Below are 20,942 nucleotides of genomic sequence, written 5' to 3'. Positions count from 1 at the left end.
GTTAACTCTAAAACATTTAGTCCAGAACACCAGATGAACAGTTAGGAATGGGTATAATTATCAAGCTTTATCCAAGTCTACTGTCGGTACTGTTTTAATATTTGGTGGAAGGACGAGGTGACAATATGTTTTTAACAGTAATAGTATTGCTTTTGTAGCTTAACAGGTGGCTGTTTCTAAACTGAGTGAAACTTTCAAGCCTTGACAAACACAGCAGATGTGACTCAAACCCCTTGAACGTAACATGTAAATGAGAATAGTAAAAATGGAGATGCTTTATTTTTGTCATAGTGGTTTTACTGACCTGATCTTGAACACATGGTTATGTAGTCTTATGTCACCTCGATTAGTGAGCTAACTAGTTTTTATCCTTCAATTCTGGACTGCTATTTTCAATGAACAAGACTTGCTACAAAGTAGGGTGTGCTTATGCTTGCTACTCTGAGTGGAAGGTGAGGATTTACTGTCCCGCTGCAGAAGCAACAACCAGGGTGGGCAGAGTTGTTTCTACCTAAAGGCAGTCAAAGGTAGTGCAGTTTGATTTGATTCACACCTCTGATGTGCTTGGCCATGGTAGTTGTGTTTCATCCTTACAAGAAATTGTTATGCAAAGTGAAATGTGTTTCTTATCCTTCTTATATTTGAAACTGTTCATACATTGCATTGCTCTGCAGTTTAACTTTAAATGAAAATACCTCCACAGCACAGTGGAATCTGATTACAGAGAGAAAACGGACAAAAAGGTGGACCTCATTAATACACAGATCCACGTTTTGTCTCATAACTGTGATAACTGCACCACAAATGACTCACCACTAGACCAATGTAGATGAATGTCTCTGAGATCACCTTGGTATGTGGACTGACTGATCAGAGGGCTATACTACGAAGCGAGTTCAACATATCCCAGATATCATCTCCTGATCCGGCTTCACTGAACCTAACAAAGGAGATCACACTAAACTGTCACATGAATCTGGTTATCAACATTATGAGTCAGAATTACCCTGAGCGCGTTCACATGAACGGGGCGGAGAAGGCGACGTGACCAATCACAGACACAGACAGTCTGCCGTCAGCACATCCACATGTTTTTCAAACACTGCACTGATATTAGAAAAATATGAAGAGGTTAAACACATCATCCAGGCTAACATCAACACAGATGAGTTTGAAACATGAAAGAAGAACTGAGAGATAAAACAAAAACACAGAGTGAATGCACAAATTAGATCTTATTTCCCTTTATTAGTGCAGATATATCTGACTATAATAACTCTGTTTATTTCCTGACAGTGATCTCTCTCTGATTTAATCTTGTGTCTTGTGTGACAGTTTTTAGACCTAATATATCAGCTGCAGCCCTGATGGTATCAAACTGAGCGCTGTGGAGAAATAAAAATGAAAACATGATTCAAAGTGATGTGCACATGTAGTTTTGTATTAAATGCATTAAAAACAATTGTATCTGACTAGGGTATTTTAGACTCTGTTTAAAAATGATGCCAGGAAAGATAATCAATAACTGTCATCGGGATTTTATATAAAATATCATACAGGTAGACAAAGTGTCCTGCCCGTCTCTCCCCCCTCCCCTTGCGATCAGCTCACAGAGCTCCATGATGGAGCGAGCTGATTGGTAAGCGGGCGGAGTTTTCTACAAACTGGTCTCTGATCCTGAGCATAACTTGCCCCGGAGCAGGTTAGGAGTTCAGCATGAGAAACCATGGTGATCTACCCAGGTAAGAGGTGAACCCCTGTCGTAGTACTGACAATCCAGAGTTAACCCTGAAGCTACCTTGATAACCGCAAATCCTGCTTCGTAGTATACCCCTCTGACTTCAGCACACATTTATGTGTTCACACCTGCAGTAAAGGCTTATCACTCATGATCTGCTCACTTAGATGCAATGTTAGTGCCGGGTGTAAAGAGTGTGTTTAACATCCTCAAGAGTAGTTTCCCTAGAATTCTTCTTTGTGTAGTTTAATACCTGTTTGATAATGTAATGATAAATAAACTGGTCCTAGAATAGAGCCTTGGTGTTCACCACACAGCTCTTAAATTCAACCTTTCATGACTTTGAGCAGGATCTTTGCAGCTCTAGAGAATCTTTTGCAAATATTGTATTTCTTTGATGTTTAGTGAAGTGCACACATGTTAGCACAATATCCCATTTGCCATGCAAAGACTTACTTTGAAGTCATTCTCTCCAGAACCTTTGAGATGAAAGCAGTGGGTGTATGTTTGTAAGTGAAGAAGGTTGAATCAAGGTTGAGCGTCTTCAGAGAAGGCTGTGCTGGATTGAATAATCTTACTGAATAAGATGTAGGACATGATTATTAGTCCTGATCAACAACACTGAGAGTAGTTGGTGTTGTAACCTACAGGACCTCTATAAAAACATTAGTGATTGCAGTGTTTTGTTCTTCAGTGGATGTGTCACATGTGATAAGGTGTCTTTTAATCTTTGAGGATAAAGTGACTGAGCAAAGTGAGGACAAGTTATTCCAACACTGCTAAAGGAGGGAGTATCTAACAGGATGTCAAGAGCACAATGTAAGCCACGCTTCAAGAAAACTTCACACTGAGCTGAAACAGAGAGCTTCCTGTATTTTTCTCACATGGGAGACAGCAAGCTCTATTATTTCTTTATCTCTCCACCAAAGAATGCACCCCACAAGAGGCCCTACGTTTTAATTAAATGGAATATTTATACACTGCGGATGTTCAACTTTCGTCTTTCTCAACATGCTTGCAAATAGGCCACACAGTTTAGAGTTAGCCAATTAATTACAATTTTGTCAAGTCACAGCAATTTCAGTGATTAATTACTGTGTTCTCAAGAGTACATTGTCTTTTTAAATACCTTGTGAGGATGAACACAAGAAATTTGATTTGCTTTTCTAAATCATAGTTTGAAGCTTCACAGCATTTACTCTGTTTGTTTTTTGATTTGACAATCGTTTACAAGGAGCCGTATGAAAATAATTGCTTATATATTGCATATATCGAACATTCAGGGTTAATTTCAGTCTCCTTCCTTAAAACATAATGCAAACAAAAGGAGACTTATGTGCATTGAACACAGAAATGACTTCATCAGCTAGAGGAGGTCACAGAAATCGTAGGGAAATAAATACCTTGAGGTTTGTTAAGAAGTGTTGAAATAAAACAATGCAACAAGAATGTAAGACTTTCATCCTTCAGGTCTTTTTTCTTTCCATTAACTATCAGCAGCATAATTCAAACAACCCTCTGGAGACTTTTTCATTTGTATTGCCTTAATTGTCAACAAAACAGCCTTGATTATGAGGGACTATGATTTGTGTTCCTTTCTCTTTTAAATTCATTTCAACCATTGCTAGAATACTAAAGACTCACAGGTACATTGTCAGAGTGGGTATGCGACTTGTAGACAGTGGCGTGTCCAGAAGGGTGACCAAGGGTGGCACTGGCACCCCTTGAAATCCAATTGGCCACCCCAGGGGCCACCCCAAAATCCTAAACTATGATTGGCTGTTTGCCTTGTCAGAGGTGAAGTTTCTGTTAAAATCTAATAATAATAACAGATTTTATTTATCATGCACTTTACATTTGGAGCAAATCTCAAAGTGCTACAGGGCATAATAAAAGGGCAGTAAGACTAAAAACAGGTTAAAAACAAACAGTAAAACAGCTATGGATAAAACCAGGGAAATAAAAACTAGGGAAATGCCCTCTGAAATAAGAGCGTTTTTAGTCCATTTTTAAAAGAGTCAGTGGTCGGTGGTGATCTCATGTGGTCGGGGGGAGCATTCCACAATCGTGGGGCAGCAGAGGAATGATTTGGAATGAGTTTTAAGGCTGACAGTAGATGTCTTTATTAGTGCCTTCAAATGTGACTTTTAAAAAACATCTTTTGTAAGACCTTAAAGAATTAAACTTAGAGGATGTATGCCACTTGTCATGTTTTTTTTAAGCCAAAGAGAATATAACAACTGTTTAATACTTTAATGAAAATAGGTTGTGAAGATAGAAAGGGTAAATGTTATTTATTTGTAAATGCACTGGCCACCACTGCCTATGTGAGAGCCTCACATAGGCATAGTTGGGCCACCCTGGTCAAAAGGTTCTGGACACGCCCCTGCTTGTAGATGTGTTGTATTGCACTCCATCCCTGTATGAATTTAGCATGACTCATTAGCATGCAGGAGGCAGCGCGGCAGCTCCAACATCTCTATTTGCAATAATGTCCTTGTAAAATCACACACCAGAGGTGAACCTGTGGTATAATAAACTGCCTGGAATTCATTTGGTATGAAAATTAATAATCATTATAATGCTGTAATGAATGGAGGCATTGGCTATTTCTTGAGCTATTTTCTGAGTTATTTGTTTTCTTTTTATCCCTCCTGCAGTTTACAGTTCATTCTGCAGTGGTGTGCTTGACTGCTCTCCAGCCATTCATCAAGGCACTGCTTTCCATTATTTGGTGCAGTCAGCTGAAACTGAGAAAAGCTTTTTGGGTGGTATGGCTCATTCTTCCTCCACTAACCCTCTGTTCCCCTCAACAGAGATGTTCTTTGTATTTTTCACCTTATGTCCCGGATGAATAGTCATTAGAGGACTTAGTGAAATCAGAGATGCTGCACAGTTCTGCAATGATCCTTTTTTTTTGCAGACCTGGTTCCCCAAAGTTTGGTGATTTACATGAGCGTTATATCAAAATAGACCAAAAGATTTCCACATCATCAGTAAAGATAAAGCTCTCCATTAACATTCATCATCCAACTCTCTTAATCCTCCCCTTTAAGTACAGGCATAAAGATTTCAATCTTCCTCATTTTCACATTTTCCAGATACCCGCCCAGACCACTTGCAGAATCAATAACCCAAGTATCATATTCTTGGCTTCTAATATTGTCAGACTCAGATTCCATCAGGCTACGGTCTGAGCTGCATTCTGATAACAGCATGAAGAGAGGCTGGTCGAGATGAAATGAAATAGTTTAGCGTTAATGCTCACTCAACAGCCAGCCAATCCTAACATCTGTATTCATATTTATACTCTCCACCTGCTGCACAGACCTCATCCATGCTAACATGTATAGAGATGAAGAGGCTGTGTTCCAGCCGACATCTGCTTCTGTGGTTCTGCTTTAAAGTCTAATCAGCAAATATGTTTGCAAAGACGTTGAAATCCCCCCCCCCCCCCCCCCCCCCATTTATACTTCTGCCTAATTTTTCAGCTGTGCAGGTAAATATTTGATTCATGAAGCGGCGTCACTCCATTCTGTATGAAAGTTAATGTCACAGTGGAGAGATGTGTCAGCAGCATTCTGACTGTGTGTGCTGCACGGCAAACATCTTGACTAATCTGCTGTGTGCTGACATTGTGACTGATGATCAGTGTGCTGCTAGCCCACCTGAATGTGGACCATAATCTCCTAGCTCAGGGTGATATTGCCAGTTTCAGCTTTCACTGGAGTGGTCTCTACTTCAGCAGTGAAAAAAACAGCAGCTCTCAGATCCATGTGACTGTCATAAAAAAACATTGTGAGGGAGGGAAGCACTGCCAAGGGACCAATTACAGCTTTAAGAGTTAGGCCCATAAGCAGGCTGATGTTGGAAATGTTCTGATTAAAAGCACGTACACACCAAAACAAAACAATAAAAAGCTAAAAAGCTTTTGGGTTTTAGTTGATTAAATCAAATTTTTATTTCAAAATGAGTTCATTTTCAGTCCAGGGTTCATCGCTCTGTGTTTTTAATCTTTACCTCCCTTTGTCAGAAGCTGTAGGGAGGCTGGATTGAAAACAGAAGGAGGGAGAGTGACTTATCTCATATTGATTTTTTTCTCTTTACTATTGCGCTTCATGATATTCATGGAATAAAGGAGGAGGGTCACCAGCATGAAAGAAGCTAACGCTGGGGTATTCATGTTTCAGAGGGTGCCAGCTACTTTCATCAAGACACCTCGGGTTACTCAATCCTCACCTCACCTACTGGCTGTCATGGCAGAGAGGTTGCATGCTGTCAACCGAAAATATGAGCAAGCTGTCAACCTGCAGCTGGCCCTCACCTAAAATAAGTAGTTTCCTCCCATTCAGTCAAATACATCTAAAGGCTGGAAGAATGCAGCAGTGCCCTGCACTGAAGTCCTTTAGCCTGTGGATCTGATATGCTTTGTGTTTAAGGGATGGCCTCACCTCCCCTAAGGCATATTGCAAAAGTGCAGGTTTATTCCTCATTTCATCACTGCACTTCACTGAGTCGCTTTGGATCATCAGTGGTGCAGACAACCTTCATACCTCCATTACTTCTCTCAGAACTGTTTGTTCCTTTTCACTGGCTTTGCTTTTTATAGGAAAACACAGCCATGGCTCAACTTAATCTACACTTTTACCTGGAGGCTTTTATTGTATCTTTCTTTACCTGCAGTATTTAATGTCTATTTGCTGCTAAAGCCACAGTGTGCTGTTTTTTTTATCCAATGTCGTGTTTTTTTTTTTTTTTTTAGATAAATAAGACAATATAGTGAATATATGTGCAGTCCAAGTCAGAAAAGCCAGAACAGAGTGACTTATATTAAATGTGTTTTCAAATCGACCCATCTGTCTTGTGTATTATGCCTTAAATTCTGTCATTTATCTATCACTCATTAATCACATTTATTGCATCCTATCAATTTATATAATTCAGAGGAAAGTTTAAAGGGTCTGATTTCTTTCAACAGTATAAACTGATAGAGGCTGCATGCCTACATACACAGGTGTTTTCACTCTGTGGAGCTGATGGGACTCCTCAGGTAGAAGTCTGGCTGAGCTTTTCAAACTTTGCTGCAATTACAAGATCGCCAGTTTTATTTGCAACTCAACCAGGAGCATGACTTTTTCAACTCTGTCAGACCTGTTATGTGTCGTGCATATGTTTTTGGGGTTTTTTTTGCATGCTGAATGACTAAAAATGAAACTTACAAGGAATTAAAGTCTCAATAACCACAGGATTTATATACATGCTATTCCTGCTGTTTCATAGAAATGTGTCTATTGTTAGGAATGCAGATGCGAGGTGAAGACTGTCAGCCTGCACTAGGGATTCAACTAATGACTGTTTTGATGGTCGACTAGTCATTGATAATTGACCTATCGGATAATGAATTTCCCGATGACTTAATGGTTTTTATTTAACTATCAGCTTTTGAGTTGACTCTTTTCAACTCAAAAAGTTCCATTAATGATCTTAATTCAAGCCATGTTTTCTTCAGCATGACTGAACGTTAATGTGTGAAGGATTATTAAATAAAAGACAGAGTGACTCTAACTTTAGACTTTCAATTGTGGGTCACACTTCTCGTCCAGCTCCTCAAATACTGTTGCATTACTGACGTGCTCCTGTGATAAGCAAATTAAGCTTTACAAATTTTGCATGCGGTCCTTTTCTTTGCAGCATTAAAAGTGAAATGCTCCTGGACTTAAGAAATCTTAGGACCCGATGGTGTTGCATCAGCTGCTGCCGTTATGCTATGTTTTGTTTACCTGTTGCTGTTTTGCATGCTCAACTCGAGCAGGGATAGTAAGGATGGGAGATGGCTCACTCCTCAATAATTAGATTTACCATGTTTTGTTGACCTGACGCCTTCATGATGCTGTTATGCACGCGCCACACTCGGCAGAAATAGTAAAGATGCAAGATGTCTCCCTCCTCAGAAGGTCAACTCCAGAAATGATGATGTGTCCGTGCACTGAATGAAAACTCGTAGGATAACGTCACAGAATAATTATCAGAATTAATCTGTTGGGAACAAATTTTGCCTTTGCCTTTTGTTGACAATGTCAACAAATCAGTGTTCCCCTGGTCTTCACATGACCGCAGTGTTACAGTTGAGGTCTGATCTGTTGAAGTAAAGGGAAACACAGGCATCTATGTACTGTAGGTGTGTGGTACTCATTATTACTGCATTCTTGTTAAGTGGTTATTTTCGTTGTCACGTGTTTTCCTGTTTATCCCCCTTTTAAAATAAAAGACCACAATGACTAACATTATTTTTGTCATTAGCTCAATGTTACCTGGTTTTAACATCTGATTATTTTGTAAAATTACCTCAATGCAAAATCCCCACTGTTTATCCACTTATCACATACTTCAATATTATGTGCCGCCACACTCGACTTCAGTATCTTGTGGACTTTCTCTCTTTGCCACACACCTAAACATATGCCTCCTTAAAGTGGGGTCATTAGGTCACACAGTGCAGTGTAGTGTCCTTGCAGCAGTTTGTGGTTCAGTGACTTTCTAGAATATTGTTTACGGCTGTACAGTGGAAGTAAGGCCGACCCCCCTCCAAACCCCATCACCATCTCAAAAGAAATGAAATCCACACTGTAGTTGGCGCTGGGGATTATGTTTCCACAAAAAGGACAGTGTTTGCCACCCTCTAGACTGCTACTGAATCTCAAGACAGTGGGATTTCTTGAATGCATTAGGTGGAACCCAGCTATCTGCAAAGCACAATAACCTGGACCTACACTTTTTTTAAAAAGCATTGCACACAACACGGCCACAATTCTAATATATTCAATGAGCATTATCAGAAAGTAATCAGCAAAGGTTTTAGCTAAAGCTACCCTACCTAGCAGGGGTAAAACAAGCAGGTTTATGATATTTATTAGTGCTTGGATTTTGTATTGTTTTTCATAGCACTCCTGTGAAAAGTGTGCAGTATACTCTGGAGACTGGTATACACAGGAGAGCGGATGATAGCACAAAAATGAAAAAAAAGTTCAGCAGGAACTGAAAACAACATCTCTGCATGCCTACCCCCACACAATGCACACGCATCAATTTCCATTTTCAAAATGACATGCATTACTGCTTTTCTGGGACTACCTAGCTGATATCCAGCCAACTACATTTGAATGATTGTGGTGATGACGTGTTTGCTGATATGATGTTGTGTGATTTGGTGTAATGAGGAGATAAGAAATGTGCACTGCTGGGATCATCTTTTCCACATTACTATTTATAGTCAGTCTCGCCTTCACCTCTAGCTGACAATAGTCTCCATCAGGACAATGGAGGTCAAGGAAGGTCCACAGACCTTTTGCTCTCCCAGCCTCCTCTGCTTCCCCATTTGAGCTGGACTAATGAGGCAGACAGCTGCTCCCTTAGTTGAAATGTCCCTGTAGTGAACTGTGCCTTGGAGAGGCAGAGACAATGTCACCTTCACATTCAGGCACATTACAAGAGGAAAACAAAGCAGACTTGTAAAATCAAGAGAAAACAAGCACAAAGCTTAGCTCATGGACAAATACAACACATTCATCTTGAAGCCAGGACTCAACAGCTCTAACACAGTTGTTGTTCACTGTTGTCATCTTTGAAGGGCTGGTCTGGTCAGGCTCATATTAGCCTACACTTTGTCTTCTAACTATTCAGCACAAGAGAACACTGGTTCAGACATCTGTTTCTGGAGCTTGGCAGAGCTCAATAAAGCACAGGCAGGATAGAAATGCTTCTGCAATGTAATTAGGGGACTTTGCTGAGACGACAAGTACAAATGTGGAATAAGAAGGTAAAATCCAGCAAGGCTGGGTGATTAGGCCTCATTTGGATGTCTTCTGCACACTGTGACGAGCGGCTGTTACAGGGCAAGGCAGTCGCTTGGATCGAAGGCCCACAGTGTCTAGGATTATGTGTCAATTTACCACCCAGCTGCAGCTCTAGACTCTACAGCAGAACATGACTACCTCTAATTAGGCCATGCTACCAATTAGAGCCCTGCAATAAGGCGGAGAGGAAAGCGCACTGGGAGAGTAAAGCCTACCATTGTTTCCACCATAAAAAACACACTGTTTTTAGCTCCAACAGCTGTCCAATTCCAGAGTCCGAATCAAGCAGGCATATAGTAATCTATATCTGGTTTACTGTGACGTAAGACATTTGTGTTATCGACCATGTTATGAGAGGACAGAGAGAAGAGAAGTCTGAACGGTACATTAATGTGATTCAATGTAAGGACAGATCAATTTAAAACAGCTACATATTCATGTCATGACTGTGACCTTGAACCTTGTCTCTTAATCCCACAGGTGGCCAAGGTCAGGTCCCCATTACTCAGAATGTGACGGTGGTGGAGGGGGGCGCAGCCAACATGACCTGTCGTGTGGATTTCAATGATAACACTTCCCTCCAGTGGTCAAACCCAGCACAACAGACCCTATTCTTTGGGGACAAGAAAGGTGAGTAATAATCCTGGGGATAATGGCCGTAATGATAAAATGATGAGATATGATAAAGATGTCTCAGCTAAATTATATTACTACAGGAGTCTTCATCAATTTTTCAAATGTGAAAAGTCGAAAATTGGCCCTGCCTGCCTGCCTGCCTGCCTGTGAGCACAATTTTTCTGAATACATGAAAAGACAGGATAAGAGGGGAATGTATTATTCGTAATGTCAAAGCAGACTGTAAGTGAATTTATGTCTGCGTTGATAACCAGGGGCAAAAACTAAACAGAAATAGACTGTTTCTGAAATGAAGTTTTGTAATCACACAACACTGACAGTGATGTTTACAACACAGTAACGCCTGTGGATTGTGAGATGATTGGGCTTAATTAGCATTTTAGCTGCCCTACATTTGTATCGCTGTTTGGATGCCACTGAAAAGGAGACGCACTGTTGCAACCTTGTGAAACAAGGGCTGAGCCAGAATGAATTATAATGTGCTCTCAGCAGCCAAATCCAATTTAAAGGTGACAAAAGTCTGGAGTTGATAAATTGGAATTGAAGTGAAAGGGAGTACAACAGTGGACTGGTCTTGTAGGGGTTGGGGTGTTCATCTTTTAGTGTTTCTCACAGCATATTACCCATTTCATTTATGCTGTAGCTGCTAATACAATATCACTGGTTCAGTGATTGAAGATTAACTTTCTCTTTGAATAACAATTGATAGGAGAGAGAGAGACGCCAGAGTGAATCAGCAGAATGAGAGTCACAGTCTTGTTTGAAGAAATACTTTCTCCTTCGCAAGTGATTGGATTTAGTAATGGGGTCTAAGGTGTTTTATGAGATGAAATTACTTCCAAATACAATTAAACGAAAGTTAACTGAATCTTAAATAGATACTCTTGTGTTAATGGTGTGAATGTGCCCAAAGGATTTGAATTCAAGCGCAAGTCATTGAACCAGAACCATTCTTTTTCTACTTTCATTTCTTTTGTATTCTCCGGTGTACAATAGATGTAGCATTCTAATTCTCAGCCCATTTTAAAATTGACCAAAACCTGAAAAAGTGAATAACCTTCACTTATAAAGAGATGTAACAGATGATGAATCTTTTAAATCTCATCTTTTAGTTATTTCTTTTGACCTAACTGAAGCCTGGTAACTGGTGACACATTTCCCGTCTCCTGTGAATAAAAAAAAAGAGTAATCTGTTTATACACTTGAATCCAAAATGCTGCTGTTATAAGCATACAAGAAGAGCTTGTAGAGCACAATATGTTTCAGCCACTTTGCCCTTCTTGGGCAGCCATTTGTATTGTATGACAGAACCCTTTCTCAGAACGGTACGGATGACAAAATGAATGTAGTCCACTCAGCAGAGGTTGCCAGGGCTAAGTGTGGGAACACTTCCTCTCTATCTCCGTTTAAACAGCCAAATGAAAAGCTTTATTGGCACAACTAATAGGATGCCTGTGAGGACATCAGGAGAAACGGGAGGCGTGGAACAACACAGGCTTCATGTGAGGAGGAGGGCGGGACACCTGGGAAGAGATCTCTGCTGTGCCAAATCACCAGTTAATTGCTTGGCAAAGGGCTGTAACTGTCCTTCTTCTCCGTTTGTTGTGCCTTCTTGTAGGAGCCAATGAAGAATGTTACACTGAACCTTATGCTACCTTTCAGTCCAACAACCAACTGCAGACTGGCTGAGCTGGAGGCAGGCTGTCCTCTCCTTCTGACGAACAGCTGCTCATAGGCTGCCGTCATAGATTAGATTTTTAAGCTATGTTTCATTTTCTTGTTCTCAGAGTTAAGATTTCAGAGTTCCTGCTTTAATTGCTGTGTAGATAAACCTTTCTTTTACCCCATGCTTGTTGTTCCTGGCCATTGTCTCTGCTGCCCATCTCTCTGCTTACTACAATCCCCTTGGGTGTCCATGACAACATGGCCATATGTTACTGTTTGATGCACATGCAAGTTTTTCCTCCTCTCTCATTTCAAAGGTAGTTTGTCATCATGCAAAAGAAATCCAGCCCTCACAGCTTTTATGTGTGATTCCGAATGCTCCACACATACCAGTAATGATGATAAAAATACATCTGCTGTTCTGTCTTAAATTAGACAAAGCGCTCTGTGAGGCATTTTTCTAAAATCTACTCAGGCTCTTTCCCCCGAGCTCTGTATTAAAGATAAGGGCATTTGGGTGGATGTGTTTGGAGTTTGATATGAAATAGTAAAGGGGGAGGGGGAGTATGAGAATGACCTTCTAAATCCTTTTGAGCAGCTATAGTGGAGTAAAAAGGAAACATTTTTAAAGAGCTTAGAGTTCCGTATCGTTTCAATTGGGTTTGACAGCTGCTGCGTAAAGTAAGACAAAATCTGAACTTTGCCCCAACGATAATTTGTTCCATTTTAATTCAGGTCTGACAAATGAGGATATGAAGAAAAAAAGCCTTAAAGAGTAGTTTTAATATCCAAGGAAAAATTGAGTTTATGTGTCTTTCATGAATTTCAAAGTTACTGAGTACCATAGGATGACTCTCTTATAGCTATAAAACAAGCATTATTTATACATGAGTGTGAGTACTACAAGTCCTGATCTGTTGTAACACAGAGATTTATCTTTTTTAATCATGTAACCCCACAGGTTCAATAAAAACAGTGTTTTTATCACAGAAACCTCAATGGGGGCTCTATGAGCCTTCCAATACTTGGACTATGTAGGTAAATAAGTCAATCATTTTCAACAGAATCTGTCATTTTTAAGTGAAAATGAAACAATTTGTCACAATCAAGAGGCAACATCAAGTGACAAATGAAGCAAATGCACAAAAAAGTGCAGCTCCTTGAGTGTCCACTTGAGGCTGGCTCCAAAAGCCCACATGGCCTCATTAACACCCATGTTTACAGAGGAAGTAAACATGTTTACAGGCTGGTACCATTAGAGGGGGAACGGTCTGAATAGCACATTTCATTTTCCTATAAACTTTACAAGGGTGAGTTTTTATAACTGATCCCTTTTAATTATAATAAGACGAGGAACCATGCAGACATTTGTACATTTGAGGGTATGGTTGATTTGACTGAGGAGCAGGCACTTTGTTGCTGTGTACCAGGAGACTAAACACATGCCTCAGCTCCACCTCTTTACCTGTGTCCAGGTTGACCCAAAGTTAGGTGTAGTCAGCCTTTCCAATATGGCACTGCTGTCATTGGGCTTCAAAAAGGTGCTTCAGAAATCATTAGGGTGACATTCCTGAAAACTACAACCATGTTTTTATTCACCAACTGCAGTAAAACGGCGCTCCACATGAGTATGCTCATAATACTTGTCATAATAAGGGAACTCCATTGTACCTTCTTTTAATTTAACTGCAACACGTCACAGAGAAAGGATCACAATAGTGCAGCATTGGTTCATAAACCCGTTGGGAATCCTCAGATAGGTTTGTAGGTTGAACATATTCCCAGCTGTGCAAGATGTGACCTACAGTTTGTTTACACAGCAATGTCCCATCTCGTCACAGGCCTGCGAGGAGGATTAGAGATGTGGTTACAGGTGAGGAGGGAGTAGTGTGCTGGTGACAGCTCAATAGCTTAATATATCTTTGGTGAGAGTGTAAACGATAAGAAGGACCTCTATCTCATCCACGCCCATAAGAGGCTCGGTCAAACCTCGTGCAGCTCCAACAGAGTGTTAACCTTGCTGGATTCCCAGAGCCGATCCATATGGGTTGGACTGTCCCTGCACATTTGTCTAAAGCTGAACACAGCCCTCCTCTTATATCATGCCAGCTGGTTCCTTGGCACTCTCATCCTCATCCATTATGTATATCTGAGTCTTGGTTCATTGTTGTGACCTCAGAGGCTTCAGACTAAACTATTGCAAAGACCAGCATGCACATCTCTTCGCTCTACCGCCACAGACCTGAGAATACAGACATAGATCTGCTTAATAGCCAGGCCAACTCATCGTTCATACATTAGGCCAATTAGTGGGGACTGTTGAACAGAGTGGCTGTGTGGTGTGCTGCCACGATGGAAAAATCGATTCAGACCATATGTCTTTTGTAGAATTATCCCTTTCATATGTTTCCGGGGTTATGAAATGTTATGACTGAGCTGGACAAATGAGAGCAGAGCTGTCCTTTGCTGTCTTCATCATGATTACTTTGCTTTTGGCTTCTGTATGGAAAGGATGAAACCTAGGTAGTGACGCTGCAGAGAATGGTAATGACATTTCCTGCAGGCATGCAGCGTGGAAACAGAATCTTTTGTCAGATACGGTGAATATGAATAATGCAATTAATGAGAAGCTCTACCGCAGGTTGTACAACAAAGGCAGATAACAAATTACTCGTTTGATCTACAGTATCATGTGTATACGCTCACATGCTGAGGCAAATCATACATCACTTTTCCTCATCTCAATTCCAACTCCCAGAAGTTTATGGTTCATCATTCATGACATTTAATTGGGGCATTCAGCCTGGTTCATAAAGGTCACAAAGCAAAATTGATCTTAATTGGCTTGTAGTAATCAAAATGCTGTTATGTGCTAAATGAATGCTCTAATGTGAGCATTAAAACATTCATTAGCTTGAGAGAATGAAGGATAATTACCAAGGATGCAATTACTGGAGTGAGCACCAATGAAAGCACATTTAAACGTCCATTCTAGTAAACACACAACATTTGACGGTGGGCCTTTTGTGTAGTGGACACTTACCTCAGCTCGGTCTCACATATCTGTGTGCAAATTGAGTCTCAGCTTGAAAATGACATTAAGCAGCATAATTAAATTAAATTAATTAAATTATTATTGTTAATAGAATGGAGTTGATTCCATAAGTGGGCACGTGATCCTTTTCCTGCATTGTCGGCCAATTCATTATGAGAGAGGAGAAGAAAGGATGCTGGGCTACATTCTCTAGTCTCGATGTGGTTCTCGTAGTTTTGTTGACTTGCCAGTGACAGGTGCAACTGGTGTTTTAGAGGGCCTCATGGCCACAGCTAATGTGTTTCTATAGGGACTAATGGGCTTTTAAGTGTACAGGGTTACCTCTGTACACTCCTCTGAAAAGTGAATATACCATTAAAGTACCATTATACTCCCAGCTATTATCTCTAATGTGAAGAGCTGCTCTTGTATGTAATATACTAAGCTCTGCCACACAGTACCCTCATGTTTAATGTATGTAAGCTCTTAAGAATAATGAATGATCTGTGGTATGACAGCTAGGTTCTTTATTTTTAACAGAGGCTAAGTCATTGTTCTGTGTTGAACTGTATTATGTCTTTACAAATGCTGAAATGTGTAAAACAGCTTTCAAAACCAACAGAATTGTGTAACCCCACCGGCACTTGTTTTCATAAAAATTAAATTTAGAGAGTTCATATGAATAAGGGGGCTCGAAGGCAGAAAAATCCCGCAGTGTACAATCATGCTTGTGTTGGTGGGCTGAAAAATGGACAGACAAAAATATATTCAGTCTCATTATTCACCACTTGAAGAGGGGACGTAGCAAAGCTGCTGGGATTATTCCTCCTTCTTCCCTTTCCTCCTTCAAGCGCTGAAAATGAGTCCAATTTGAGTAGCATCTGCTCTGTGGGATCTCTGAGAGTGCAGGCAGTAACAATGGCCCTCTGGAACAAGGCCCTTTCCTTCTCTTAATTGCAGCCACATGTGTGGTGGGAAAGAGCCCCCTGCCTGCACCAGTAGCCATGGAACACGTCCAGAATCGCCCACACAGTCACTGAGCAAGCACAGCCAGCAGCAAACACACTCTAATTGCAAAGAGTGGAGCCCCTGGCTGGAGAGCGGGGGGGTGCGCCAGGACCCTGTGTTCTCGCTGAAGGACAGCTAGTGCTTTCACATTCCAGGACTGACTCAAAGTGGTTCCTGGCCATGCAAAAATGGCCAAATGGGGACACTCTGCATTACAGACGTAACATATTTTGGCTGAACTCAAGAGCCATCGGCATTTTTCCAAGACTAATGGATGGATGTAAAATGTCTCTTTCTATCTGGACTGTCAGGAGATACTTCATAGGTTTGGATTAGAAACATTGGGTAACATCTGGCTGCTGCTTTGTGGAGTGCAGGAGTGAATGCCATGTGATAAGTGCACTTCCAGTTCCTCTGCTTTCCGTTTTTTTTTCCTGACATTGAGCCAATGTAGCTACCTACTAGACTTTCAGCTCTGCTCTCACACATCAAAACAGTGCAGCATGCTCCAATAAGTCACTTCAGGAGCTGTTTCATATATTTACACAAGTTTCTGAACATAGTACTTTCAGATACTTTGAGCGAAATTTATCAAGGTTGTTAAAACTGAATCAGACAAAGTACCATTCTCTTTAGGGACCTCAGACAGCTCATCCACTGACATGGTTGGTTGTGCAAAGGACTGGGAGCGAAACAAGGCAAACATTACTTTGCATCAAAGAGCCAACATTGTGCCTTGCCCCGAGGGGGGGACCAGGGTGTCAGTTTTACTGATTTGAGACAGCCTTGGTGAGGCCTCCATCACAGGAGATGTACTGCACATTAAGCTGCCATGCTGCAAGGCTGTAGCATACACAAGGTCAGGGTGCAGATTTATGCTTCCTTCTAAGCAGAATGAACAGCGCAGAAGCTATCTAGGGTTTAGTGGAAATGAACCTTTTCATCACATTGATTTCCTAAAGCACCTGGAAAAAAAGCTTTGTCAGCCACTGGCATTTGGGTCTGATTGTGACATATCGGTCCACAATCTGGGCCTTTAGCCTCGATTGGATTATAGTGGTATGGTTTTCTGGCCATATGCTGTTTTAGTAATAGATAACACTTGTCTTTGGGTTATTCACACCTTCGTACATCTCATTCCATCAATATGTCATTGATTCACGTGCTGTGTAGTGCCAGTGGCTGTCAAACACAAAAAGCATCAGTCCAGTCCGTCTTTTGTTTAACTGTGAGCTGTTTCTCACTCACTCACTTGTGTTCACACTCTAGTACTTAGATTTAAACTGTATTCAAGCTTCTGGTAGTAAGGTTAAGATCTGTTTAATAGCTGAAGAATAATTTGGTGAATAGAGAAATATATGAATAAGACTTAGAAGTTACCATGGTGCGAATTAGAAGCTGCAGTAATATAATGGTGTTTGGATCAGACTGATGGAGAATGCATTACCCAGTATTTTTTGGGACGTTTCTGAAGCAGTTTTGCTTTTTTTTCTCACCCTTTTTTAAAAATCTTGTTAACACAACATCTGCTGTAGCACACAGAAATTGAAGCTGATCATTGTGTCTGGAGGAAATTCTTTTTTTTCCATTTTTATGCTTACTGATTTTATGTATTTTGCAAAATATCACTTGAGTCAAAAGATGCATTTTTTTTTCCTCAACAAATCCCTCTTAGGAAACAGCCAGAGCATTTATCAGCATCTCTGATGTGTTTGCGCTTTGAGGCAGCGGGTAAAGAAGAAGAAGGAAAGTCTGCCTGTTTCTGCTCGTCTTTTCTCTGTGCGTTGCAGAGATAGGGGGATATGGGCTGGGGGAAGTACAGTATGTCATCTTGTCCAAGGCTTTGATCCTCTCAGCCTGTACTTCCATATCTTTTGAGTTCCTGTGCGATGTTTGCTTAGACCCCATCACCTCTCCAGTGCATCCATCCACCAAAGGGTTTGTTGTTTTCCACCAGAGCCGCTGGGCATTTTTAAGCTTTATCGTTAGGATGCTTAACTACAAAGCACATCAGCTTTGTTTCAAGATGCAGTTTGCTACAGTACGACTATCAAATGTTTGTAGTAAGCCTCACAGCACGTGATAATCTGGCTCTCTGATGGCACAGCCTGTTATTAGATTTTATTTCATGTTTAAGATTGGTTGATTTATGCTACTTTTATTCTTAAATAACAAAGAGTCTCTAATAAGAAACTTCTTAGAGCCATCAATATCTTAACTGCAAATCTTTATTTACCCCTGTGTAGCATGTGTGTGTCATTATAAGATAATCATCATCAAATGATGTGTTGTAACTGAAGCTGAAGAGCTCCGCTGTTGATAACGGCCGATGTCTTTCTAAATCTAATAATCATTCCAGCCTATCGGCTTTAATTGTGTATCACATTTGTGCTGTGTGTGTTTATCATGAAAATCAGACAGATGGGAACAGAGTAGGTGATTAATGATTTTCATACAGATGTCTTCTTTATCTGACACCATTTTACATTGCCACGTTGATTAAATCCTAATCAACACCTTGTTCTGCAGTTGGCCAGATTTGCCCCGTGTCGTACAATCCAATAGAGTTCAAATTACTTCAGATGAAAGAGAGTCCGGAGAGAGAGCTGGCCAGGCCTAAAGGGAGTGAGGATTAAGAAAGTGTAATTTATTCAATGAAGAGCACTTTCCTTTTCTGCCCTCTGTGGTTGGTCGCTTGTAGGAGCAGATGATTCTGAATTTGAAATTGGATAAGAGATGACAGGAGCAGGATGACCTTTTTCAGCTGAGCTGCATGGTTTTCTCAGCTTTATGAGGGTGTAGTCACATCTGAATGAGCAGCCAGGGAGGTGTTTGCACCCTTAAAAAAACACTCAAAGGTTTTATTAGGAATTACTATCAGCAGTTTGGATCTTTTGCTGAGGGGCTTGGCAAACGGGCCGCCGTCAATACCACAAAATTAATTACAACGCAGTATTATTGGCAGTGTTGTAACAATATTGATGCATAAAACTGCAAGAAAGGCAAAACAGAAGAAATGTAGAATATCATAATACACACCTGCTGACATTAGACCGTGAGAAAGAGGGAGAATTCAGCAGTATCGGACAATAGGCCTATAACCAGCAACCCCTTCCACAAATAACTCTAAACTTCAGATTAATAGATATAAACAGATAATAAACAGATATATAAGACAACATACTCTTGATTTCTCGTAATTCCAAGACTCTCATTTAAATAAAATAAAGAAAACATACAAAACATTCAAAGAATCTCTGTGGCAGGGTAGTGAGTCGCTGCAGTGAGGAGTGAGGAGTGACGCATGACGCATGCATACACCAGGTAGAGTTGTTTGTGTATGCCTGTCACTGCCTAGTTGTGTTGCCAGGTCTTATTACACATTTATAATAATAATAATAATAATAATAATAATAAAAACAATAACAATAACAATAACAATAATAATAATAATAATAATAATAATAATAATACATTGTATTTATATAGCGCTTTTCAGAAACTCAAAGACACTGTTGTTAAAATCAATACAAGCAAGGAGCACAGATCAAACAAATCAACAGTACAATCACAAATTAAAAGCTAACTTAAAAAGGGGAGTTTTTAAAAGAGATTTGAATGCTGAAGGGTCAGAGCAGTTTTGGATATGAGAGGGGAGTGAGTTCCAGAGGGTGGGGGGTGGCTATGGAGAAGGCTCTGTCCCCCCCAGGTTCGGTGCTTGGTTCTGTGAGGTGGAGACAGGAGATTGGCATGCGAGAAACGCAGGTTACGAGAAGGGATGTGATGGTGGAGGAGGTCAGTGAGGGAGGAAGGGGCCTGGTGGTGGAGGGCTTTGTGGGTGAGGAGCAGGATTTTAAACTGTATGTGGTAGGTAGGGGACGGGGAGCCAATGAAGAGGTTGAGGAACAAACGTGTGATTGGTATCAACATGAAACAGGGAGATAATTGAGAGAAATTTCAAGTCAGGAGAACGAGGAAGACTCCCGCCCCAATCAGGAGTGTTGGCGTCTCTGAAATGACGGTCCAGTGCATTGAGCTGTGCCCAGCTTATATGTGTTACTTTAGATTTACATTGATAGTTGTTCATTGTAACTTCACTTCAAACTTTCTAGGATTATTAATAATCTGTTATCTGCTCTTAATTCTGTAAGTACTAATGTAGTTATCTGTTTGTTATGATAACTACAGGAGAGGTGGTGTTGCAACAGGCCGCCAAAGTTTTGGTATAAATGTAAAAAGAGAGAAATGTCACAGAGCCAGTTGCTTTAAGTGTTAATGTGAGTGTAAATCAATACCTGGAATGTAAGTGATTACCTAAATAGATATTGTGATCGAGGGCTCTCTGCTGATACGCCTCAGTGCATCCTGCTGATGCCTCCTCTACTCCCACTGACTGTGAATAAGACTGTCAGCCTGAAAATGCAAATGTAAAGATATTGTTTTAAACCACCGGCCACAATGTATGCCTGCAGCGTTTGACATCTATTGGAAATAACTGAAAGCAAAGTGCATTCATTGTTGTTACAGTAAAGGTCATCTGACTAACAAACGAGTCCTCTACAAGTTCCTTGTCATCATAGGTGATTAGCAAACTGTGTCTATTTGTCTGTGCTGTTTTTTTCTTCCACAGCTCTGAGGGACCACAGAATCGAGCTGGTGCGAGCCTCTTCGCAGGAGCTCACCATCAAAATCGGTGACGTCAGCCTGTCAGACGAGGGCCTGTACACCTGCTCGCTCTTCACCATGCCTGTCAAGACCACCAAGGCCTTTCTCACTGTTCTGGGTGAGCATGTCCGCTTTGACCCAGTTTTCCTCAGACTGATTTCTTGGGGCTATTACTTCACGCCCTGACAGAATGAAGTCCTGCACATTTAAATTTAGTCTGCTGTTTGTTTACACCACCATACATTTCACATGAGAGGAGAGAGGATGAAAGTTGGACTTGTGAGGTTACTACATATTTTTTTTCCCAATCAGGACTGCCACAAAAAAGCTCAGTCTTTTGCAG

At 40.7% G+C, this 20,942-nt stretch overlaps 1 protein-coding gene across 1 annotated transcript in view; it reads left to right on the top strand.

Annotated features, from left to right (window-relative positions):
- The window catches only part of cadm2b (cell adhesion molecule 2b), a 166,528-nt gene that overhangs the window by 125,867 nt on the left and 19,719 nt on the right, over positions 1–20,942 (top strand). The window contains exons 3-4 of the mRNA XM_034700412.1: positions 10,072–10,221; positions 20,565–20,717. Coding sequence (XP_034556303.1) covers positions 10,072–10,221; positions 20,565–20,717 — 303 coding nt within the window. The remainder of the gene's footprint in view (positions 1–10,071; positions 10,222–20,564; positions 20,718–20,942) is intronic.

The sequence above is a fragment of the Notolabrus celidotus genome, chromosome 14 (genome assembly GCF_009762535.1).
Source record: "Notolabrus celidotus isolate fNotCel1 chromosome 14, fNotCel1.pri, whole genome shotgun sequence".
Lineage (NCBI taxonomy): Eukaryota > Metazoa > Chordata > Actinopteri > Labriformes > Labridae > Notolabrus > Notolabrus celidotus.
Note: the sequence above shows the minus strand (reverse complement) of the source record. Positions and strands in the feature narration are given on the sequence as shown.